The sequence below is a fragment of the Cydia pomonella genome, chromosome 2, assembly GCF_033807575.1.
Source record: "Cydia pomonella isolate Wapato2018A chromosome 2, ilCydPomo1, whole genome shotgun sequence".
Taxonomy (NCBI): Eukaryota; Metazoa; Arthropoda; class Insecta; order Lepidoptera; family Tortricidae; genus Cydia; species Cydia pomonella.
The window spans coordinates 17,908,393-17,934,921 of record NC_084704.1 but is presented as its reverse complement, the minus strand read 5'-3'; the positions used below and the strand labels follow the sequence as shown (position 1 = coordinate 17,934,921).

General features: G+C 36.6%; 1 protein-coding gene across 1 annotated transcript in view; it reads left to right on the top strand.

Moving 5' to 3' along the window:
• The first annotated feature begins 539 nt into the window (after window positions 1–539).
• The window catches only part of LOC133530486 (muscle-specific protein 300 kDa-like), a 188,502-nt gene continuing 162,512 nt past the window's right edge, over window positions 540–26,529 (top strand). Inside the window, 2 exon segments of the mRNA XM_061868397.1 lie at window positions 540–1,060; window positions 18,220–18,752. Of these exon segments, the coding sequence (XP_061724381.1) occupies window positions 18,269–18,752 (484 nt within the window). The 5' untranslated portion in view covers window positions 540–1,060; window positions 18,220–18,268.

Below are 26,529 nucleotides of genomic sequence, written 5' to 3'. Positions count from 1 at the left end.
AAACGCTTTCACCATGGTTTCCTGTTAAATTTTAAAATTCTTAAGTTTGTTTTCAAAGATCGATGGTCAATGTTTCCCGCGATTCAAAGTTACCTTCCTTTTTAATGCGACTTTGATCTCGATTTACGGAACTTTGTTCACGTGCATTTGTTCTTAATTGATGTTGTGTTATAGTTTTTTTTTACGGCTTGCTAGAAGCAACTCTAATGACTGTCATGTCATGAAAGATGTTTAAATGCCGTTTGAAATGTCAGGGTAGGTAAACGAACCTAATGAATAGTTGGTAATAAAAGGCCTAATGCAATAAACCATTTATTCTATGATAATTTCTCATGTAAACTTTAGCAAAGTCAAAAATAAAGTTAGTTCTATTTTTGATGACGAGAAATCCTCCCCTCATCTCATTTTAGTTACCATAGTTCTTTATCGTTTAATATTATAAAAAAATAAATAAATAACCTGTATACTGCAACTACTAATTTATAACCTATATACAGTATGATTTGTCTTGTATAGCCGTCATCATATAGGTCACACTAAACAACTTTTAGAGGCCAACCCCTAAGTAAAAAAAAAAAAAACAGTTGCTATACAAATTTCGGCGAACTTTTATTATTTATATCCCAAGTTGTGTTTTAGGACGCCCTTATAATTAAAATTATGAAAAAATGAAGCAGCTATATTCCCAAAAAAGTCTAGTCACTAGTGCCAATCCGATCGGCAGCAAAAATTCACAATCCTCAATAAAAAGCTGTAATTGCTATATATAAACAGGCGGAGACCGCATCTCAGACTCGGATACGGTTTATACGATGTACTCACTGCTATATAAAACCAGGGAGAGAGCCAAAATCTAAATTTAAAGGCCGAAAGAAGCCGAGCGCCGCCGAGCCGCCCGCCCGCCTCAGTCCATCGCAGACTGCCGCCCCGACATTTCCAAACGTATCGCGGTAACCGTTAACATAAACGGCTAAAAACTTCCGAACACCGAAGTGAAGTGCATTGAAAAGTTTGGATTTTCCAGTGCAGTGCCAGTGTGGTGTTTTGTTGTTAGTTACCGGTAACTATTTTATATTTTTTTTATTTATTAATGACTAGCAAACTTTCGATAACTCTATGGAAGCCCGTATTAAGTTTCAATATGTCCGCCTTCCAGAACATTTTTTCCAGTTGCCAGTATTAACTGTGTAGCGACATGTCTTATAACATTATATATATGTTTTAATAAAATCCAGCGGCTATGTCGTGTAATGCATGTGCCGGGTTTTTCCTAACCTCAAAATTAACATCCTATAACTTTATAACTTGTATTTTGTGTTGGCCACGTTTTCTTATTTTCTTATACACACGATTTTTGTATTGTCATTGCCCTATTAGAAATGCTATTGTACTCTCTTAGTAAATTTGCAATTAGAGCCTCTATGCTCTCGTATAGGTAGCTTTTCATTCTTTACGCTTATCTACGCTTTCTGCGTGAATAGTAAAATATGTTGTGTAAATTGTTTACTTGTGTTATATAGCTTAAAGCTTAATAATAACGACATTAATAACATTGTTTGAGTTTCTTACAGTGCTTTATTTAATTTTATATACTGTTTTTCAGAACGTTTGTTATTATAGCGTAAGCGTACCTACATTTCGAAATCCAATTTAATTATGGTACCTACGTTTTTTGATTATCCGATTTTGGCTGCTTTTGAAGCAAATGCTATGAAAAGGATAACTTTCTATTCTATTGCTTGTTAGTTAATAGATGTTTTAATTTTTTTTACATTTCCGCAATGCGTTCCGCCTGGTTAAGGCCCAGTGCGGCGCGGATGCTGCCTTATTGATCTAGTCAACTTTTTCTATTCCCTGGCCTGACTATCTATTTATAGGAATTACGAGTACCGCATTAGCTTTTTAATAAATCATATTCCTCTCCGTTTATACCTGACGTTCCACTTGCAATCACTTAACAGTTTCGAAACAGATTAAAATTTATTCAACGTCTTATGGGTTCAAGACTGCTATTAAGTTAACAATATTAATTTAATTAATGTATAACAAACACTTATTAGGTATGTTATAAATGAATTACATTTCCCTTTGTAAACAGATTCCGTGATAAACTAATTTTTAATTATTATTGTTATTTTCGATTTGACTAGTGCTAGAGCACGAGTAGAGTAGAAAAATCCATGCTAATGTTGACGTTAATAAGTTCTGATACTTGATTTTATATATTCCGGTATGATCCAATGCCTAAAACCAAATACTACCTATATGTAAATACTACATATACCCTTACCCAAAAAAGAAACGAATGTAATGTAGATATTATCTTGGAATAAAATAATGATATAACATGGTCAAATACACACGTCTCACTTTGTACAACTAACGACAGTTTTATTACCATTCTCATAATTAAATTTCTTGATGTAGAACTAACTAGATATCAGTAGATATGTATTATTACTAATACATATATATACATATCTACTGAAAGCATACGAGTACAGATGTTTGACGTTAATGTCTGCTTAATTTTAGCAACTTATGCAACTGTCTGTGCCTAAACAGTTCAGTAAGCACCCAACATTGCTTATCGACTCTTATCGACCCTTTTCAATTAAATCCCAATTTAGTTAATGGATCGATGGATAACCAAACGTTATTTTACAGGTGGACCAGAAAACCTTCGAACTTTGAATTAGGATAGTTGTTTTCAATATCGGTCTTTTGTAGAACTGAGGACTCGCATAGTAAAAAAACATTTTTGTAAATATATACATAACACCCGTTTTTTGACGACCCGTCTGGCCTAGTGGGTAGTGACCCTGCCTATGAAGCCGATGGTCCCGGGTTCAAATCCTGGTAAAGGCATTTATTCGTGTGATGGATATTTGTTGCTGAGTCATGGTTAGTTTCTATGTATTTAAGTATTTATAAATTATTATATATTACATATATCGTTGTCTAAGTACCCTCAACACAAACCTTTTTGAGCTTACTGTGGGACTTAGTCAATTTGTGTAATAATGTCCTATAATATAATATATATGTATATATATTTATATATACGCACGGCTAACTGAAAGTTGTACGAAATAAATGTTATGGCACAACATTTTGTTGCAATCGATTGATGGATACGAGAAATGCTTTGTATAAGAATAGATATAAAGCACATAAAAGTAACACCTCATATTCGATGATATTGATTACTAATAGATCATCAGAAAATCATTTTAGTCCAATAGATAATAGATAAATAGATAGAATACTCTTTATTGGCACACTTCAGTAAAAAGATACAACAAAATAAACAATTGATTAAATGTATGTCCAATATTCCGAATTCTGTTTTGACAACTCGCATTGTTATTATAACTAAGTACTTATTATAGTTATTATGCATGTTGTATAGTACCGAAATTCCTGGCGTGTGATTTCGAATATTTTTTGTGTTGTCTATGTAAGCAGGCCTTAAAATAATTTGATGCTCATAAATACTGTTGGCGTTTCAACAACTAGCCTGATGAGATGCTATATAAATAATAATGCTGATCTGACTGAGTTATTAATATTTTACAACTCAAACTAGAATCTGGACAGCTGCACCTTCGAATATAATGTATCGTAAATCAAATCTATCACCGGAAAATCTTGACAAAAATAGGACGTCAATGAGAGTTGCTTTTAATTCCTACTACACTACGTCACCAAAATGGTATTTTGAGATCTACGTCCAATAATATGCCACATAATAATATATATATGTAATTTCACGCCTATGTTAATTTCTCATTGATGTCTTTTGTCACTCCGGCCTGATTTTTCATGGTTAGTTATCTATTTATAAAACCGATATATTTATTTGTGTATTGGTTCAATTTTAATAAATCTGTAGCGCGTGCTAATAACAGATTTCCTTGATGTTCGATGTTCAAATTTAAAAGACGCAACGATTGTTCATCCCTACTGTTCTGCCTCAAATCACCACCAGGCCACGTACATCCGTGATCCCTTTTAATCCAAGCTAGCGGTGTCCTATCTGTGGTCTTAATAGACCTGTGCCTTTTGCGCGCGGCCTTTTTAGGGTTCCGTACCCAAAGGGTCAAACGGGACCCTATTACTGAGACTTCGCTGTCCGTCCGTCCGTCCGTCCGTCGGTCACCAGGCTGTATCTAATGAACCGTGTCAGACAGGCAACAGATGCTATATATTTTCACAGATGATATATTTCTGTTGCCGCTATAACAACAAATACTAAAAACAATAAAATAAATATTTAAGGGCTCCCATACAACGAACATAATTTTTTTGCCGTTTTTATAAATAATTGTACGGAACCCTTCGTGCGCGAGTCCGACTCGCACTTGCCCGTTTTTTTTATTTTACTAATTATCACTAAGGTCTTCTGTGCTCGTTTGCCTATTCGACCATTGGTGCAACACGCCAATAACTCGCAAAAAATATTTTTTCGTGGCATAATGAGCCACGCGATGCCCTAATATCCTGGTTTCTTCCCTTTCTTCTGACATATTGCATGTTGATGTCGAACTGGCGTGTAGGCCTGCATAATACAAGAAAAGAACGTTTTTTATGGATTGCTTTGACTTAAATGTCGCTGAAGGGCCAAATATTGCATGTATTATGGAAGGTAGAGGTAAGGAACAGTATCTCCATATACCAAAAATACCTAGAATACTTGAGAAAAAATCTAATCATAGACAGCGCACTTCACTCCGTCAATAACGCCTAGATGCTTAGCTACTCTAGCGCTACTCTGGAGAGATTCTATAGGGACCGTGCGCGTTAGAGGGTCTGCCATCTTGTGGCCTGAATCGGAACCATAAACATGCACATGTACACGTCACGTGTTTTCTTGTGCATAGTAGGTTCTGCCATCTTGTGGGCTACATCGGAACAAAAAACATCACATTTACGCCTCGCGCCAAAAATCTGACGGCTTCTGTGCTGCCTCCTACAGTTCATGCACGCTCCCTATTATTTATAGCTGACAGCTGGACACTTTTGCAACAGTTCTGCCCAAGGAGATTCTGTTCCTTGCCTCTACCTTCCATAGCATGTATTTAGATGGATTTTGATATGCCATTGCCAGGGCAATGTACATTTCATGCCGTTGACGCAAAAATGACGTAATTTAACATACAGGAAGTTCTTTATAACACTAAATAATTTAGATAACTAACCTATTGATGCGTAAAAAATAAATACTTGTTGCGTAAAATACACTGTTAAAACTCGTAAATATGTTTTATTTAATACATTAATACGTGCCAATGTAAAGGGCAGAATTTCTTACGCTTATGATAATTATGTTAGTGGGCTAGAAGCAAGGATAAATGGCAATCCTCGTGCATTCGGGCAGCAAATAGGCTCCTTAAAGGCAAAAGGCGGTTTTGAAGCAACTGTTCGGCACAATGGGAAGGACCACACTGGTCCGGAAGCTGCAAACGCCTTTGCGGACTTTTTTGCTAGTTTGTTTCTGTCTGAGGTGCCGCACCGCAACTTGACTATAAAGCTGCCAACAGCGCGAGCCGCGCGATGTAGATTCAGCCATCAAAACGCCGTTGTTCGGTGGGTCCTGATAGCATCCCTGCATACGTGATCAAAGGTTGTAAGGACTGTTTAATTCCTCCCATTTGTCACATTTTTAATCTGTCATTGTCCATTGGACGGTATCCTGACTGTTGGAAAATCACTCGTGTGACTCCGATACCAAAATCCAGCGATGTATCTATTGTTGAGAACTACAGGCCTATTGCTATCATATCAGTTTTAGCTAAACTATTTGAATCTGTCCTGCATATACATTGATAGGCTCGCAACTCTCACCCTTTTTATGCAATTCTCAACATGGCTTCAGAGCAAATAGGTCAATTGAATCCATCCTCCTCACTTTAGTTGACATAATATCGAGACATTTGGATGAGGGTCAGCAGGTTGATGTCCTCTATTTAGACTTTAAAAAGGCGTTCGATCGCGTTGACAACGACGTTCTGCTACACAAATGATGCCGTATTGGTTTCTCGCCTAGCTCCTTAAGTTATTTGCAAGTCACATATGTGTTATCCTAGCAATTTGTCAAACACTGAAGTTTTATGTCTAAGGAGTATTCAACGCGTTCGGGTGTTAGCCAAGGGTCGATCTTAGGTCCACTGCTGTTTGGCATTATGATCAACGATCTTGAGGAAACAGTCGACATGCCAAGTGTCTACTCTACGCGGACGACCTGAAACTAATACTTGAAAAAAAAAATACGACTGACTGTAACAAGCTACAGGACGACAACGATTCTGTTCGTCAGTGGAGTACAACTAATGAGCTGCACTTCAATGTATCCATGTGTTCTGTCATGACATTTACTCGAGCAAAAAATCCGATACATGCTGACTACAAACTTGGGTCCAAGAGTATCTCTCGAGTCGTAACAGTCAAGGACTTGAGAGTTATCTTTGATTATCGCCTGACTTTTCATGACCATATTAAAAAGCTAGCTGCTGAGTGCTTTAAAAGGCTCGGATTTGTTATCAGGAGTTCACGTGACTTCCGAAGTCAAAGCGTAATTAGGCTCCTGTATACATCACTGGTTCGTAGCAAACTCGAGTCTGCGGGAGTTGTTTGGAACCCTCATGAGAGTACTTATGCACTGCTTCTGGAGAGAGTACAAAAAGCATTTTTAAGGTAATTTGCATGGGTACTATCTATAACCTACAAGTTCTTGCTTGGATCACTTGTCTTCAACTCTCTGGAAGTTAGGCGTAATTACAAGTTTTTGACACATATATGTAGCATATTGAGGGGAAACAGTGACTGTCCCGTCTTGGTGTCAAGACTTGTAAGACTTTCGGTACCGCTCGTGCCTAAGAACCAGCTCAGGCCGCGGTGCCCTTAGTCTTTTAGCCGTTCCTCTTGCGCGTACAATTTCCTGCAGAAACTCTCCAATTCTCCGAGCCCTCAGGACGATTAACGCGTTCTTGTCATCAACCCCTGACTGCGATGTGTTTGCTAGCAGATAGGTAAATGTGTGTCGTGAATGTCTGAAATACTGTGAGATGATGGATGAATGATATTTTTTTTTCTTGTTTTCTATTGTTTATCGTATTGTTTGACACGAAATTGTATAATTGCATATTTTAACCCACTTGACATATTTTTAATTTTTGCTTCGCTTTGGTGCGAACTGTACTGCTCTTGGCTAATAATCTATTATTTAGTTTAGTATCAATATGATGAAAGTCAGTTAGACGTTTCTATACTGACTGTCAAGTATCTATATCAGTTAGCTAAAGAGAGTGACAACTAATTAATTATTTCGAAAAGACTAATCGGAATCATACGGCATGACATGTACGGGCCCTGGTTATTGTCATTTGTACATACCTATAGTAATATTTATTTGAATTGGCTTATTTCAGTTTCTTGCACTGGCGTGTGCAAGTGTCAGTACGAATCTACGGAGGTACCTGCAGGGTGCAGGCGCAGATACCAGCTTGATTTTTAAATTTACGTTTTTATTTATTAATATTTAAATAAACTTCATTTATTTCGAGTATCACAATGACTCATAAATAATTTGAACAGTGAATTAAATCAAGATCGTATTTTTTTAATAATTATGTGTTGGTTAGTCATTTGACTCATTTATCATTCAAATTATGATTTACGACAAAAGCGTATGGTGACATCTTGCAACGTTGCGTGCTTTTATGTTGTAAATAAAAATATCGTTTGGATGCCATCATAATTTTTCGCTTCCTGTTCAGTGCCATGCAACGCAGACATTCAACAACTGATTTAGTTTTACATTAGAACTTTCATCTTTACAGTTTTACAGACTCATTTAAGATACCTGTTTCTGTGTACCTGACTAATTTGAGTTGGGCACAGGCACTAAAATTAAAGATAAGATTCATTTCTGGCATGATTTTCCGTATCAGTGGTTACCTTTAAAGGAACCACGTAGTGCAACAGACAATAAACAAAGCCATAGGCAGTATAGACGAGTTTTTAGAGTTAGGTTTTAACTTTACGGCTACGGAAATCTAAAAATTGTGCATCCAATGTGGTTTTATTAAAAAAAAAATACGTTTTAACAAATCTGAAAGGTTTTGTGTTGCTAGTGATGTTACTAATTATCAGGAGCATTAGGACTGCAAAAAATAAAGATCCAGAATCGCATAATGACGTTTCAAACTAACCTTGCCCTCGTGACTTAAATCTTCTTATTTTTAACGTAAGAACGAAGGTAATTTTTCGTTTTACTCAATGTTCTTGTGGCAGCGTTCCAGAGCGCTAATCCAAAGTAAGGTTTGCACTATACCCGACTGACGTAAAGAGTGTAATTTTTTTATATTCGACGGATATGTTCGAACGTAAACGGTAATAGATTTTGAAATGTGAGGCATAAGATTTACCTCAATTGTGGGTGAGAGTGACATATATCATAATATAGGTCGATCAACTATTTCTTGTTGCTATTCTAACCCATCCGCCAGGGGACAATTTTAGCAAAGTTTGTTACAAAAACTGTTGTACCACATTTGACTATCATGCTTAGTAGATGGTCCATTATGGAAATAGGCCAAACAAATTAGATCAATAAAAAAGCGTTTTAAGGAATTAATTCCCAGCAAGCTGGGAATCGTTTTATTACTCGTACCTTCGTTTGGTCCTAAATTCCTGTGATCCGAGTTTGTGCAATCCCAGGTAGTGTCCATACATTTTGGGAGCCTTAGGAGATACATTTTTCCTTGGATTACCAAACCACTCGATGTAGAACGAACCCACCATCAATTACAATATCACTACTAGCTAGGTTTGGTGGATCAGACATTGATAAAAAGCATTTTGGGACTTTTTGAACATGATCATACAAAAAAAAAATACAAATTTGTCTACGAATTCATATTATTAAATCTTATCTTTGAGGTACCTTTCAAATCCTCAGATATCAATTTTAAAAAAAGCCTGAAAAATAGAAAACATTTATCCACACCTCCTGGGTTTGCGTTAACACGGATTATTCGCATTTAGGACCAAATGAAGGTATTAGAACAATGTCCAGCTTGCTGGGAATTAATTCTAGGAAATAATCTACTTTTGATTCGATTAAAAGTGTTTATAACTACGCACAGTGTTCTGGGATCGCTTGGGACCGGACATTTTTTTATGGCTTTGCAGATCGACGTGGTTTGATGGTGTTATTAAAAGCCTTGTATATACCCCCTGTCATTTTTTTAATATTAACTATTAGTATTGATTATTGACGCTCGTTAAAAAGCAAGCGTAATTGTATGCATTCGAATGATAAAACAGTGCTGTTTAATAAATCTACAAGCAGCGAAATTTACTTTTCTATCCTATCCTATCCTTTTCAGTACCAACCGGAAAATGCCAGCTTAATTTTTTGCGTTCTCTAAATCTGTAAAGAATTGACAGGGGGTGTAAGTACGAGTATATTACTAAGCGGTAAGAGTGTGCGACTTTCAATCCGGAGGTCGCGGGTTCAAACACCGGCAGTATATACCCCGTGTCATTTTTTTTACTATTAACTATTAGTATTGACTATTGACGCTCGTTAAAAAGCTCAAATCAAGCGAAATTGAATGCATTCGAATGATAAAAGAGTACTGTTTAATAAATCTACAAGCAGCGAAAATTACTATTCTATCCTATCCTATCCTTTTCAGTACCAACCGGAAAATGCCAACTTAATTTTTTGCGTTCTCTAAATCTGTAAAGAATTGACAGGGGGTGTATATTACTAAGCAGTAAGAGCGTGTGACTTTCAATCCGGAGGTCGCGGGTTCAAACACCGGCTTGTACCAATGAGCTTTCCGAAACTTATGTACGAATTATCATTTGATGAAACCGGACTAATCCCAATAAAGCCTAGCCCTCTGGGGTGGAAGGGCAGATGGCAGTGGCTTTCGTAAAAACTAAAACTAGTTCCTACGTCAATTCTGGGGATTAGTTATCAAGTGGTCTCCCATGAGCCGTGGCAAAAATGCCGGGACAACGCGAGGAAGAAGAATCCACGTCGATCTGCAAAGCCATAAAAAATGTCCATTCCCAAGCGATCTTGGAACACTGTGCTACGATAAAAATCATCTTTTGTTAATTCAAATACAATAAAACCTGGGTTTTAAGAATGAGCCAGGGGAAAATCACACACTTACCTTATTAACGTGCCTTAAGGCATTCAGTCCGCCATTTGTACATTAATGTATTGTGCAATAAAGATTAAATGAATAAATTATCTAGCCATCAAATTTTAAAAGTATGGACAAATCCAAAACCTCCCTTTTTGTCGTCCCTGGATAAGCCATATGCCTAATGTTTTTTGCCGAATAAGACCATACGAACTATTACTAGAATTTTTTTTATATAGACGACGTGTACCTATAAACCTATTTGTTTGTACGATTTTTGTGTTCGTAAGGAAATTAAGTAACTAATAAAATAATACAATACCTGTATCCCCCATTACATATTCGCAACTAACACATAGTTTCAGTGTCCCTATAATTTTCTTGTGGCGGAACACTAAATTTTCTCTTTTATGACTTCGTTTATTCCCTTCTGTATGGTGCGCTTTCTCCGCCATATTGTTAACCGAGTATTGTCTACTACAAACGAACGTTAAATCGGGGACAATAGAGTTATTTAGAAAACGACAAGCTTTTACTGCTTATAGTTTTGTTATTTTCTTTGAGCTACTACCTAGAGTTTTTAGGGACATCCTTGTTTTTGTAAATAATAAGTAATAAAGAAAATTATTCCATTACAATATTTTACTTCTTACCATGAAAACGAAGTTGATTTAACATGTCAGTCAACATCCCTACTGAAATTGGGAATTTTATGTAATTCTCGTGAACTACGAATACATTTCGTATTTGCCGATTCAATTACACATAATATACTTTAGATTTTATTGATATCTATAAAAACCTTGATTTCGTCACTGACTCACTTACTCATTCACTCACCGATAATCATGAAAACTTTTAGGGTAGGTAAGTACCTACCCTTAACCTTTTTAATACTAGCTTACATACCAAATTTCAGCTTCCTCAGGACTTCCCGAGGACCTGGAAAGCTGAAATTTGGTATGTAGCTAGTATTAGTATTCGTTAACGACATGGCCAAGCCACATATTTTGACTAAGGTGTAGAGTTTGTGAAGTTAGAGCTTGTAGAGTTAGAAGCTTGGCTCTACATGAGATCTGATAACGTTTTGTTTAGACAGTGCGAGCCTTATGGTTTCAGCTTTGCAACATTTTACAGGACAATGTTTTCGGTGGGATTCCATTTTCATAGTGTACAGAACCTTGTCGTTAAGTTCTCCCTTGTTCTTAATTCGTCGTCAAATGTATTATTCCAGGCCCATTCCAGGCAAAAGAGTCCATCATTAACGTTTAGTCAGTCAAGTTACGTCGATACGTTTTTTCATCATTAGTCAAACGTCGTTCTCGAGAAGCTAGAGCCATTTGGTTCTCTAAATTTAGAGCTGCAACTTCAGCGTTAATCGACGAATTTAGCTCAAAGCAAAAAAAACTTGTCTAATGTTATCTGTATGATTTATTGCGCTAGCGATTTGGCGTACTCGTAGGAGATAATTGTTTGAGTTTGAGGTTTGATGGTCGCCGAATTGTACTATGTGACTGCAATTTGTACACGAGGTAGACCAGTTATCAGGGGTTCACTTTTTTTTGGATACAGTTGATATTTCCGAAAAAACCACGCATGATTTGTGCTCAAGCCCTAAATGCGACAGTAACTCTGTTTGTCTATATGTTGGCTAACTCTTCACGCTTAAACCGCTGAACCAATTAAGATGAAATTTGGTATGGAGATAGTTTGAGGGTTTTTATCAATCATCATTTACATCATTCCTCGCAGGCGCAATCGTGGGCAGACCCTGTAAGCAAAAAAGTAGAAAATTTTCAGGTCTTTATTAGTTAAGGGCGTAATTGGGTTGGTCCGTCATGGGTTTGTGATGATTAATGCTTATTTATTTCACGAAACTTACGCTAAGAAATTACGTATATACATTCAGTGCGACAAACTATTGAAACGTACATATACCTGTCATGCTCATAAAATAGTTTCACATCTCTCCTGTGGACATACCCTAAGTTAAGGGCTATAAAGCCTAATTTTCTGATCAAACCCTTACACCCAGGCAATCCTTAAATGCACATAAGATGTTAAGTATCTATTGTTGACATGAGAGGAAACATTTGTTTTACAATATGCTTATGATTCACCTACACTTTTGTTGGTCTATTTTTCATCTACGAATTTACAGTGCAGCAATGATACATAACATGCCTGCCATTATCCTAGACTGTAATGGCATAACACTAAAAATGACGAAAGATTATGATGGAGCAGTCAGACACAATAAAATGTTTGCAAATCGCTGTGGGCGTGCGCGTGGGCATGCAGCAACAAACTAAAATGCGCTGAAATAGATTCGATAGGTAGGTGGTATTATAGAGAAAACAAATGCTCAGAAAATGGGGCTTAGTGTTTACACATCAACACTTAACACCGTTACCAAGGGTGTTTTTAATTTTTAAGAGTGTTCCTTTTATGCTTCCCAGAATTGGAATACTTGTTCCTCATTTAAAAGAAAACTTAAATTTTCAAATCTTAGGGAGGTATATAAATGGAGGAAGATATCTGCTGGGCACAGGCCTCCTCTCATGTGCGAGAGGGCTCGGGCTATAGTCCCCACGCTAGCCCAATGCGGATTGGGGACTTCACATACACCTTTGAATTTCTTCGCAGATGTATGCAGGTTTCCTCACGATGTTTTCCTTCACCGAAAAGCTAGTGGTAAATATCAAATGATATTTCGTACATAAGTTCCGAAAAACTCATTGGTACGAGCCAGGATTTGAACCCGCGACCTCCGGATTGAAAGTCGGACGCCATATCCACTCGGCCACCACCGCTTGTGATATCTAAAGGATCTTTAAATGTAGTAATCGCTACAAAGTTTTGACACTTCTTTCTTGTGCCAGTCTTTTAATTTCCTCATCCGACGCATTATTTTTTATTTGGCTAAGATAAGTAATGATAGGCCTTCCTTCACCAGTTATCTTTTTAATCCTGCCTTCCAGGATGTTTAGGAAAAAGTTGTCATGCCGTATCAGGTGTCCTAACATCTTGCCTCTCTTATTTCTTATTGTATTTAATATATAAGCATCGTTTTTCTGCTATCATACTCAGCACCTCTTCATTCGTTTTCCTCTCAGTCCAGCTAATCCTTTCCATCCTCAAAACTTTCAAACTTTTTCTATCTTTTTGTCTCAGTGTCCATGTCTCACTCGCATACAACGCAATGCTCCAAATAAAGACCTTTATCAATCATTATTTCCCTTTTTTTCAATTTAAAATACAACCTTAACGCAATTATTATTTATTACAGTGCCATCAAGTGAGTTCAGGGGGCCTAGCGATTTGGCATTCGTTTATACCAGTAGAAAATACCAATCGATACTTTGTAATATATAAATGAAGAAGTGATTTTTTGTCGAATTTGTCATTCCGCCACATCTTAACTTTTCGATTGACATTTGTCTATAAACGATTGTTAACTTGCTACGCCCCCTGCCTGCAGGTGTATTATGGATGGATTTATCCACGTGATGAAATAACCGTCACATTTTAACACCGAGCGGTTGATAGTGACGGACGCCGTTTTATCACGCTGTAACGTAGACAAGAACAACCATCATATCCGTGCTGATCTATCTACCCATCTAGTCAGGAGAAATATGTCAATTTCTTTGTGCACAAACAAACAGCCTCTCACTCTATATACCTATATTACATACTGTTTTGTTGCGTCAGAGGTAAAAACCGTAACGGTAACCACACCCTTGCTACATTTGTTGTTGGTTTGAGAAACCTTGGTAAAGAGTTAAGTATTTCTTAACAACATCCCTGAAATGTTACAATTCTGAGTTTCACAAAATTTTACAACAAAGTTCTTTATTGTACCGTTCAAAGGAAGCACTACAAGAGTTCAGAAGTTACAGCCATATATTTGGACTTTTTAATAGAACTTTAAACAAACCGAATACTTACAAAGAAAAACCGGACAAGTGCAATTCGGACTCACCCACCGAGGGATCCGTACAGTTTTAACTTGTTATTTACAAATGTACCTATAGTTTTTTGATGTTTCCCTGTACTTTTAGTACCTATACTCAAGACGTTATTCTTGGCTCTTCTTCTTCCTCGCGTTGTCCCGGCATTTTGCCACGGCTCATGGGAGCCTGGGGTCCGCTTGACAACTAATCCCAAGATTTGGCGTAGGCACTAGTTTTTACGAAAGCGACTGCCATCTGACCTTCCAACCCAGAGGGTAAACTAGGCCTTGTTGGGATAAATCCGGTTTCCTCACGATGTTTTCCTTCACCGAAAAGCTACTGGTAAATATCAAATGAAATTTCGCATATAAGTTCCGAAAAACTCATTGGTACGAGCCGGGGTTTGAACCCGCGACCTCCGGATTGCAAGTCGCACGCTCTTACCGTTAGGCCACCAGCGCTTAAGACGTTATTCTTGGCAAATTTTAAAATTCTAAGTCAACGGAAAGTACCCTTTAAGGTTTGATTCAATCCCTCGAGAGTGTCAAATATACATTATTTGGGGCATAAGGGCCGTATCTTTTTTTGCGTTAACTTAGAAGTTTAATTTTTATAACTTCAAAGGACTGTAGATCTGAGTATGGTTTTAATTTTAACTCGATACATCCACGCGTTCCCGAAATAAAGGGTCTTGACTGACAGACGGACAGACGGACGGACAGCAAAACGATCATATAAGGTTCTTTCCCTTTCGAGGTACGGAACCGTAAAAAAAATCATAAATTCGTACATATATTTGTATGTAGTATTTACCTAAAGCTATAGGCTGGCTGTTCATAATGTTCGTATGTATATAGTACATACGAACATTATGAAGGATTTTCGTTATCACTGGTGTTCTACACATCTTATGTATGATATTCGATACATCTCCTTTGTTCTCCTTTTGTCCATAGCGTTCTCTACAATCTACTCGTAGTCCACCCTGGTCGGAGATTTGCCTCTATACGGTTGCGCTCGGAGTTCCCAACAATTATGTATTTATTTAACTTTCTCCTGACTGTCATCTCCCTTTCGCATTAACTATGTGGCCGAAATGTGTTTACAATTCACTGCTAATTACAATTGCAAAAAGATTGACTAATAGGTGCATATCGCGATCCAAGATTTTTTTTAATCATGCACCACTTGCACCAGCACTAAATATAATCCGTTAATCTTTTGTCTCTCGCAAGTTAGAATTGTCCACGTCTGAGCACCGTAAAGGATCGCACCAACCGGATTTTGGTGTTGGTTTGGTTGTTTAGGTGTAGTCATTACCACTAAACCTAAACATTTTTTTTTATTTCGTCTGTGCTACGTCAGGGCGAAAAGCCTTTACCTACTATCATGTGCTGCTATCCATTATATCGCCAACTCTTTAAAGCTTGGCATCCATAATTATGGATTACATAACATCATGTTGGCACGCTTGGAGATAAGCCAGGATGGGTGCATTGTCCAAACACTGTTTTTTGTTATACCAAAAACCGTTTGGCCGGCGGCCACGTGTGACAATACAGAGAAAACGGCGCCGGTTACGCCATTTGGCGTTTACTTCATTCTTATTGTTATTTCTGCGGGCTTTGTATATGCAAAGACATAAGCGACTACTGTCACGAAGTTCGGTTTGACGTAATTATAGATTGGTCATGGCTAAAAGGGTTGTTGACTTAATATTAAATCAAATGCGAAAAATACCCACTGCAAACAAAGTACAGTTTTAAACACGTTTAAAACGAAGTGGCATAATAAATACTTACATTGTTTTTTTTGCATATTTTTTATTAAATTTATATTTTTTAAATTTACAACATGGAATTAATAGATTATAAAAAAACTGGTTTCAATAAGATAGGCAGCAATATTTTTATGTACATTTTCGAGGAAAAGTCATAAATGCATAAAGTTTCACACACAACAAGATCTACAATATACTACTTACTTTTTCAAAATTCAATTTTTTTCTGCAAGTAGGCCTCGAGAGCTTTTCCAAGTTTATACAACATTTCTGCAGTATTTACAGTAACATGAAAAATATATAGCAAAATGTATAAATAGGTATACAATTATTACAACTGTCTATATTGTATGCCATTGCCATTATACCAATTGAATGTGAATCCAGTTGTAAAAATGTTAAGGAGATTATATACTATTTCAATCCTCTTTCTTCTCCTAGAGTTTCCTTGACCCCAAACTTTCGCTGAAACCGAACAAAAAGTTACTAGAACGTTTATTTTTAGTTGCGTGTATGACATTGGCCTGAGGCCAACATAATTAATAAAATAGTTATGTCTTTCAGAATATCATCTAGCACTGCAAGCACAGCGTATCGCTTAGACGTCAATGTCATTATTTAAATAAGCTCAAACAAAAAATAAATAAAGTTTTAAATGATGATGATGATATTGTGACATTAATCAAGCCCGTTATTAGCAAAATTATTTTGAATTTTGTCTTATTTAAAAATATCAGTTTCACAATCTGCTTGTTTACATAATGTTTTATTCTTGATGCTTATGCTGCTAGTCAAAAGTAAAACTAGTTAATTCCGTCCTCTTTCTAAATTGTTTAGATTGAGTAAGAAATAAATTTAATAAATAATGTGACTTTATGTCAGCTGCAGCGGATTAGACTAGTAGATATTTGTGCTGTATAATTCGCGAACCCACACCCAAAAAACCGAAATTTTGAAAAAAAACCGAAAAACTGAATCTACAAAAAATAATCCCTATCACTGTCGAACCTGCTCACAAAATTTCACGAGAATCGGTTGAGAAATGCGATGTGTAGAGTTTGACACCCAAACATACAAAAACAATTTTGCCCAAGCCGAAGCGGAGACGCTTCGTTCACCCTTCGGATTTGCTCGGTCAATAGACTTAAGTCTAAACTTTCAAAGGTAATCAGAATCAGAATAAAATCAATCTAATATTTTATAAGATTTTCTCTGTGTTGAAAGTGGAGATTGTTTTTATTTTTGTAGGTAGTCGTGAGTGTTGTGACTCTGCTTTGAACTACAGATATACACTATTAAACTTCCCATTAACGACTCACTTACCGATTAAAGCCTAATAAACATTCCAGGCATCTGTTCCACACCTCGTGCTCCTAATGGCCGTAACCCTTTCGGTTAGGAATATCCGAAAATATCCGCTACGCGATCGTTTCGGTACTATAAACAAATCTACAAACTTGCTCCTGCGGCTCTACCGCCGCTGCTATGTGTGTAGTGATAATAGTAGTTTCAAATTTTACTGTTGCCACGCTGTTGCTGGTTTCATGGTTTTGTGAAGTTTGTAGAAGATATTACGAGCCTCAACTAAATTTAGCGTAGCTAAATAGCAGAGCGTTTTGGCATTGAGTGCAAAATTCAAGAGCGCACTCGGTTGAACAGGATTCACATTTCGAGTACCAAACCATTTTTAGTAAAGATAATCCCATCAAAAACATTTTCATGTAAAATGTTGCCAAGACGAAACCATAAGTAAGGTTCGCACTGTCAAAAAGTTATCGAATCTCTTGTAGAGCCAAGCTTCTAACTCTACAAACTCTAAAGAGAGTTATGGGCATTGTGAATGTCATCTCGCTTTGTGTGGTAGGGCACAGCGCAGAGGATGTCATTCCAGATCTAGAGCAGAGTCCAACTGGGGAAGTACCTCCACCTTACAGAAAACCGCAGCCAAATAATACTAGACCCTACTCAGTGTTGTGCTACATACATATCAAATTTCAACCAATACTATCCTACATACCAAATTTCAGCTTCCTAGGACTTCAGGAAGTACCGTAAGGGTTTTGATGATAATCAGTGAGTGAGTGAGTTAGTTAGTGACGAAATCGGGTTTTTTTAGGTATGAATAAAATCTGAAGTATAAGAACTATTATGTAATTAAAAAAAATGCTTAATAGTTCGACAATTGACATTATATCTCGAGAATTTTGTTTATCTGGTATAATCCTAATCCAAGTTATGAGAGTTAAAAAAAATGTGTGAATCACGAATATTATAATAATATTGCCAAGTATCTTAATGTTCATGTTCATTGTTTCAGCGATGCAGATATCGGCGTGACACCGGGTTGACAAGATTCAATCCGCGAGATGTCGCAACCGCCGCCGGGACACGGACGCGCGCGCCCCCCAGGCCCTCCGTCCCCCCTCCACTACCGCCCCCCCTCACCATGGGCTCCAAGCCCTCCCCCACTTATCTCTGGCCCTCGGCATTCTACAGCCCTGGTGTCACCACCACCAGTACAGCCGTCACCTAAACCCTTCAGGCCATTGCATTCTCCTTTCCGGCCGCACTCTCCATCTCCGAGCTCACATTTCTCTATCTCGCCCTATCCCATGTCTCCCACGTTGGGTCAGAGCCCGGAGTATTATTACTCGTCTCCGTATGAGCCAGTACGGGAGTACGATTACGCGGGAGTTCCGCTGGAGCCACCTCCGCCCCCGCGGCCGATGATATACGAGGAGGAGGAGGAGAGAGGGCCGTCCACGGCAGAGATAATTGCCAGCCAGTCACAGGAAGGCTACGTTGACGAGAAGCTAGCAGAGTATCAGCTCACAATTCAGTTATTACAAGGTGAGTTTTTCTGAACTAATAATAGATTGTATTGCTTTTTACTATGATTATATTGTCTGTTACGAAGTACATATATTCACCGATCGACGTAGTCTAGTAAAGAAATATGTTTTAAAGTAAATCGGACAAGTCAAAGTAGAGAAAAGTAGGGTATTACAATTTATACGACGTATGTATTTTTTTAATGTTGGGTTCTACAAGTAGGTAGTAGGACTGCTACTTAGTGTGTTCAAAAATTTTGTGTTGGTAAAAAACTTAGTCCTTCTGAGTGCAGTATGTCCATCAGCTAACACAAACGCATATTATACATGTATATTTTATTGTCATTCGACTGCTATTTATGTTTTTATCCATATACCAATGAAAACTTAAGTAGTATATATCATGGAGAAATATCAAAGAAACATGTAAGTAGACAAGATAAATCAAACATCTTAGTTAAGTAATACTGGTAAATAGTTTGTAAACTGTCCGTTTAAAAAATTTAAATATCACTACTGCATATAGAGGGACTTCGTTTTTTGTCCATATATGAATATTATTACACACACGTTATGTGATAAAGACTAAACCCTATTTACTAGACGAAGTTAATTCATGTGCAAAGTAAAGAGGCTCGTAAACATGTCCGGCATGTCCGCGGCTCTTTTATGAAAAGTTAACAAATATTCTCTGCAAGGTTTCTACGTCGAGTTTTTAGTGTTAACTGTTACGCATAATTTTCTTTTTTTTTATGAACCTGATTAGGTACTCAACTTAATGAATAATGTGATTTTATTGTTTGTTGTCATTTTTCTAGTGCTATTTACCTACTAGTATTCTACCTCAATAGTCTTGACTACATAATCAAAACATTGGCACTATTGGCAGCGAGACAATCGTGGTCGTTGGCCCAAATAATTGTAAAACGCATTATTTGAAGTGTCTGACAATTAAAAAGCTCATTAAATTAATTGGTATTTACTGTAGCACGGGCTATAAGGTATTAAACATACGCAGGTTTAACTAGATTTTCATGGGTCGTTTCTCGAATAATGGCTGTGAATTAACTTTTCGTTTGCCTTTGATTATTAAACTACTGAAATATTTATTTGTTTTACAAGGGGGCAAAGTGGTTGTTTAACTCCTCGTGATAATAAGCGAGCGAGAGAAAGACTCTAAAATTTTTATCGGGAGCGTAGCTGGTTCGAAAAGTGGAATTTTGTGCGTTGCGGGGGTTCAAAACACGAGAGTTACCAATGCTAGGAAAATACTAACTGTACAACATTACAAATCCAAATGTACGCTATTAAATATTTATCATTCAAAATCATCACTTGAAAGTCAATTCTACCAGCCAACAAGAGGAGCTGGTGCAAACCATTTTTGCTAATAAGGTTGGTTGTCAGAAAAACCGGCCAAGTGCGAGTCGGACTCGCCCACCGAGGGTTCCGTACTTTTTTGTATTTGTTGTTATTATAGCGGCAACAGAAATACAACATCTGTGGAAATTTCAACTGTCTAACAATGACGGTTCATGAGATACAGCCTGGCGACAGACGGACGGAAGGACGGACGGAGGGACAGCGGAGTCTTAGTAAGGTCCCTTTTTACCCTTTAGGTACGGAACCCAAAACAACAACAATCTAAAATTTGCTGATTTTAACATAGGCGTCTAGACAAGTTAAAGCTAATTAAAGAATATCAGTAAATTAAGGAAGAGTACATTACTATAGAGACCGGGAAACGTAGAGTTGCAAGCCAAATAAATATAGGGTACGCGGCCGGCAACCCCGAATTTCGCCGAGATTTGTATAGTTCTTTTCTCGTGAGAGTCAGAATCGCATGATTTACTGAGTTATTTGAACTTAACAGATTAAACATTAAAGGTACTAAATCCTGGTGTAATAAAAATAATTGTACCTTAGCGTTTTTTCTTAAAAATTAAATCGATAACTTGAAAAATTATAACGCCTGCAAAATTGTAATAGCAAGCAAAATATAAAATGAGTAAAACTGGGAAAGCACAAATAAAATGCCTCATATTATAATTGAATATGAAGGTACAAAAAAGGTACAAAAATTTGGCTTTTATAGAATTTATCAATAACCACGGGAACATAGCGTAATAAAGTACACCCGCCATTCTGACTGTCAGGATGGCGGGTGACCTGTTTTTTGATAATAACTTTACGTACCGTGAGGTACAAATTTTTTTAAACGAGGTACTAAATAGTACAAATTAGGTACAAAAATATGGTATGGTTTTCATTTAATTTTATTTAGGTACACCCGCCATTCTGACTCTCACCTTTTCTCAAATTTGCAATAAAAAAAAAATTAGTCAATTGGTTTTATTCGTAGGTTTACACAGCTAAAATCAAACTACGAATCTACTACTATTTGTAGGTTGACAGCCAAGACGTCGCGTCACAATTTGACGTTAAAAAACAAAGAAGGTTGCTTTACAGTCCTAGGTGTGTAAGGCTGTATGAAATTCCTTTACATATCATGTTCACTCATGCCACCTGATATGTAATATTTCCGGACCTAATTTGACGTAAGTCATGTCATCATTTCATAGCAAGTTTGAGAAAAAGAACTTTATTTGAAATACCTATGTAAATGGAACCAATCTGTAAGTACATAGTTCATACAAAAATAAGGAAATTCCATAAAAAAATCCAAATTGCGTGAGAAATGACGGAGTTCTGAGGTAGCAAAATATACATCCGAATTGAGAACCTCCTCTTTTTGTAATTTCGAAGTCGATTAAAAATAATTCTATATATTACCCACATACCTATTACATACGGTCAATCTTGTCAAATCACCTGATTGACGCAGTGGCCACGTCGGCCAGCCCACGAAATTAACTGCGTTGGCCGGCTACCAAACTGTAATCTATATTTTTATTTATTGACGTCTTCGGTTGGTACTAGACTGACAAGGTTGTATATGATTTTGCAAAATATAGTCTCAAAAATCTTCTAAGCAATGAAAATTTTTGGGTTGCCCTAGAAACATTTTGGATGAGTAAGTACTTAATAGCTGTTTGTATTACAAGGGAGTAAATTTGTTGTTTAATTAAAATTTCAGAAGATCGCAGGGATCGGAAACCGGTTTTTTTTCTATGGGAACGAAAACGGTATTTTTTCGTTCTTTGTTAATTATTTCATTTCTAATTGGGCAATCTAATAATACGAAGTCGTTATCTAAAAACACAACAGAGTCCTATATTTGGAGTATAAAATAAACCGAAATATATGTTTATTTCAAAGTTTTTCCAAAAAACCGGTTCCTATCCCTGGAAGATCGTGTTTGGACTCGTGTAACTTGTGAAATATTTTGACTAGGTCTATCATTTTGATGTCAACTTTTAGTAAATTTGATAATATTTAATCTTTAGTCGTAATTCAATAACATGTAATTTAATATTTTATGTAATCTATTTATTGACAATAACAATATACATAATGGATATATACAGATGATTACTATAACTAGCTTATATCTAAAATAGGCCATTGAGGCATTGTACCAAGGATGCTGGCGGCATTTCCTCGTTGTATCGCAATACTGATACGTTGTGCGAGGAAGCCGCCAGCTCTTCGGTCACCAGTTACGTCAAAGTTTTACAAAGAGTTACTTTTAGTTGATATCCTGTACTATCATTTAACAATAAAAAAAGTACATGTCAACGATCTCATTTTCGAAAACAATAAAAAAGACAATTTTTATCTTGTATTAGTTCTCGAGTAATTGTGGAAAATTCTCTGTGAAATTATGCTTGAAATTTATTCTCTATTTCATAAGCTATCGAATGTTTTTTTTTTAAATGTGCCATAGGTAAATGGACAGATAATTGTACTTTAACTAAGTGCAGTCGTGTTTGGCGCCATAAAACTTTGAAGGGGTGGTTTTTGGTGTGGGGGGTGATTTGTCAGTAAAATTCATCGTACTATACGTGATTAACGGCTCCACTATACGTGTACAAATACATTTGTTTTGTTACCAAACTGTAATCTATATTTTTATTTATTGACCTCTTCGGTTGCCACTAGATTGGCAAGGTTGTACATGATTTCGCGAAACTATAGTCCCCAAAATCTTCTAAGCAGTGAAAAATGTACGCTGCCCTAGTAATATTTTGTATAAGTACTTAAAGTATTTTTATTGTTTCATCCGAATCCGATTTAGGCCATAGACAGACATTGCAGACACTGCCAATTGCAGAAAATGTTGCCTAAGTGAGGTGAATTTTGGGGCGCCTTAACGATACATTTATTACTTGGACCAGACAAACCTTTCCTCTATAAAAGACTTTCAATAGGCGTCCCTATAAGACGGCTAACCCAGAAAAAAGTCCCCTAGACGCAAGTCATACTAAATCAACAATCAAATCAAAGTCTATAACACTGGTCATAAGACTATAACATTGAGTGAAGGTGCCGTTGTTCAAACATTGAGTGAAGGTGCCGTTGTTCAACAATTTACCACTTTTGGATTAAGTCTCTTTTCGATAATGATAAATAAAAATCAGGGTTTCTGAGAGGATATCAGTGGTTTAGTAAATATGTCATGAACACACAGAGAAAAAATAAAGGATGCTGTTCAGCAATAATGTGGTTTTTCATTTTCCACATTCGTTTTGCAATAAGATGCCAATTTTAAACGGTTTTAGGTTAACATACTTACTTCGCCATTGGTGGGAAGATTTAAGCCAATTTGGACAAAAAACTGCATTTGTAACTTAATATGGACCATTTGATTTATACTGTCTTCCCTTTGGTATCGTGAACACACCTAACATATATACGATGTATTCGTGCATGATTCATTAAGTATGACCTAATTGTTTGTCCAAAATAAACAAGTCTAATGTATCCGTGTTTGTTTGCACTGCAACTCGAGCACACCTTGGTCTCTGCTAATAGTAACAGTCGAAATAGAACATTTCGCAACCGGAAACACGCGAGCTGCCGTAACATTCACATTGGTTTTTATGGGATGACTTCATTATTTTTAGGCATTTATGCTTAATTTTGAATTTCATGGTTATTTTTATAAAACCCTGCATATGTTTCATTATCACCCTCCGACTACCTTTATAGGGTTTCGTACCCGAAGGGTGACAAACGGAACCCAAATAAAATTCAAAACTATTTGTTAAATCAAAAAACTTTTTTTGAAACCGTCTTTTTTAAATTCGTATTGGCCAGTCTTTAATATTCCGGAACATATTTTTTGAAATAAAATGTAGCAAATCTCTTTATGCTTACTGAATGAAACATGTCTTAATTTTGGCAGAAAATACCTAGAGTGAGACCAAGATAGCTGTGCAGCGATTTTTTTAGCTCAGACGTGCAAGTGTTATGTTTTAACGTAATAATTTCATAGAAGTTTGACTTTTAAGTAACACTTGCACGTCTGTGCTATAAAAGTTGCTGCAGAGTTATCTTAGTCTGACTCTACCGTGTTAGTAACTTTAATTAAGAACCCACAAGTACTTGATTATTTTACGAGGCAGTTACAAAACTGGAATCATCGTACTTAAATGAGAGGAGCAATAAATTGCAAGATAATAAGTTGACCATTGTAAAATAATGAGGGGTTATTACGTACAGGGCTATAACCGCGAAAATCGAAGTTCGTCAATTGCGGGCATTTTTCTCTTTCACTCTTACGTCTTAGTAAGAGTAAAAGATCCCCGCAATTTGCGAATTTCGGTTTTCGCGGTAAGCCCCCAGGTATGGGGTTCTCTCATTTACTAGACCAGTAGGGCTAAGATGGTTGGCTCTTTATCATTTGTCACCATGCTTGTCACGTTCTAACAAGTATGCAAACGCGAAAGTGACGGGCATAGTGACATTAGTGACAAGTGATAAAAATGGAACCATGGTGCTACCGCAGGGGTCGGTAAAAGAGTCGCAAATGTTGTTTTCCGTCGTTTGAGAACTTTGAAGTGATACATTTTTGGGTGGCTCGAAGAGCTGCAATCGTGCCTCATAGCTGCAGTTTGCCGACTCCTGTATAGTTGAATAAATATTATTTGCAGTAATGAATGTTATCACTAATGGCTCTTTTACAATAGGGTAAAATAACAATTAACACCCTGTTTTGCTTAAGGTATACTTCAGTAACTTGTGTTAAGCAATCTTGATCCCAGTTACTATTCTACATTTTAACTTCTAAGTTTTCCTAGTATTCCAAATTTTCGATTCGTAGTCTATTGTTTAAATGTTTAATATATATACGATTCGTGTCGAAAAAAACGTTTAATTTACCCATTGAGGTATAGTACTAGAGTCAGCATCTCCAGCAAAATGATTCCACACCTCATTGAAGTGCCGGCACTTCATTGCGTTTAGTACGTCTCCGACTACTGGCGAGATGCCACACATGTAACAATTTTTTTTTTAAATAATCAAAATCTAAAATGCCTTTATGCGTTATGAAAATGTATTTTAATAATATCTAGAAACATAATAAAAGCAATATAATAACAATCCACTGCGAAAAATGTTTTGTTCTAAGCTTATTTAGATTAATTTGAAACGTCACTTTAAACACTGGCAGTGGTACGCCATTTTCTTTGGCGCATAGATTACATTTCGCAGATTTAACACGGAGGTACTAATGATAATTTACCATATTGTTTGTAGAATACATACACAAAAATGATATATTAATTATTAACTTGTAATTTTATGAAGTGTTTTTATTATATTTTAAGAATATATTATGTTATAAGCGCGATTTGATCAAAATTGCTACGAGTACGAGAGTTAAACACAAAAGGTTTTAAGACTATTTTTATAAATTTTATTATCGGCAGTGTCACAAAATAAAAATAAACATTACACTTTAATGGAAATTAATCAATGTTATCTAGATTCTTTACAGTACGTATTTAGGCAGAAAATGAACAGTTGTCATAACAATTTCGCCGCTGACTAGCTATTATTCTTAAGCTTAGTGACAGACGTCAAACGCCGAAAATGGCGGACATAAGTTGTTCTCGATAGCGTGACTAGTACGTAGTATATTTATGTCAGTGCATTTCCCTAATAACAGAAACACAAAGTATCATAACTAGTTTTTCCCACTACACCTAACACCTCTTTTGTCCGTATTCGTAAAGATAAAGTTTTATGACCAATGGGTGCAAATTATATTTCGTCAATTAAGTATACTAAACGATCATTTCACACTTTGAGGCCAAAAGTTTAAAACCCCAAAAAAGAACAATAAGAACCATACGGCCCGATTCGAAGAATGAGATACGATAACGATAAGTTCTGGTTTAGATAAGTTTTTATTTAGATATCGTTTGTTTGTCGTATAATTCACAGACCTTTTTTTCATTATTTTTTTAAAACTTAGCATCAGTTTTATAAACGTGTGCCATGGGGCTTATCCTTGTATCAGATGACGTAGTAGATCATACGGTCCCCGGCCCCGCCCGTCTATACCTAGTGTTTCATGTCGTCTAGTTGGCACCATGATGGCGCCCCCTCTCTCCCTCCGTTTCAATTTCCCCCGCGTCTCGTGGAGCGATGCCAGTTTTCCCGAAAAACTGCATCGAGTAAAAAATAACACGTTTTAAACATAGCTTGCATTCTCTTATACCCGTCCTGCTGCAACAAGTTTATTATAAACTGTATTAACGTAACATAGAGTTGATTTTACAATAAAGACTCGATTTATACACACGCAGATTTTAAGAATGGTTACTAAATGCAATGATCATTGATAAAAACAACCTCGTATTAGTAACCCTGAATTAATCGTGAAA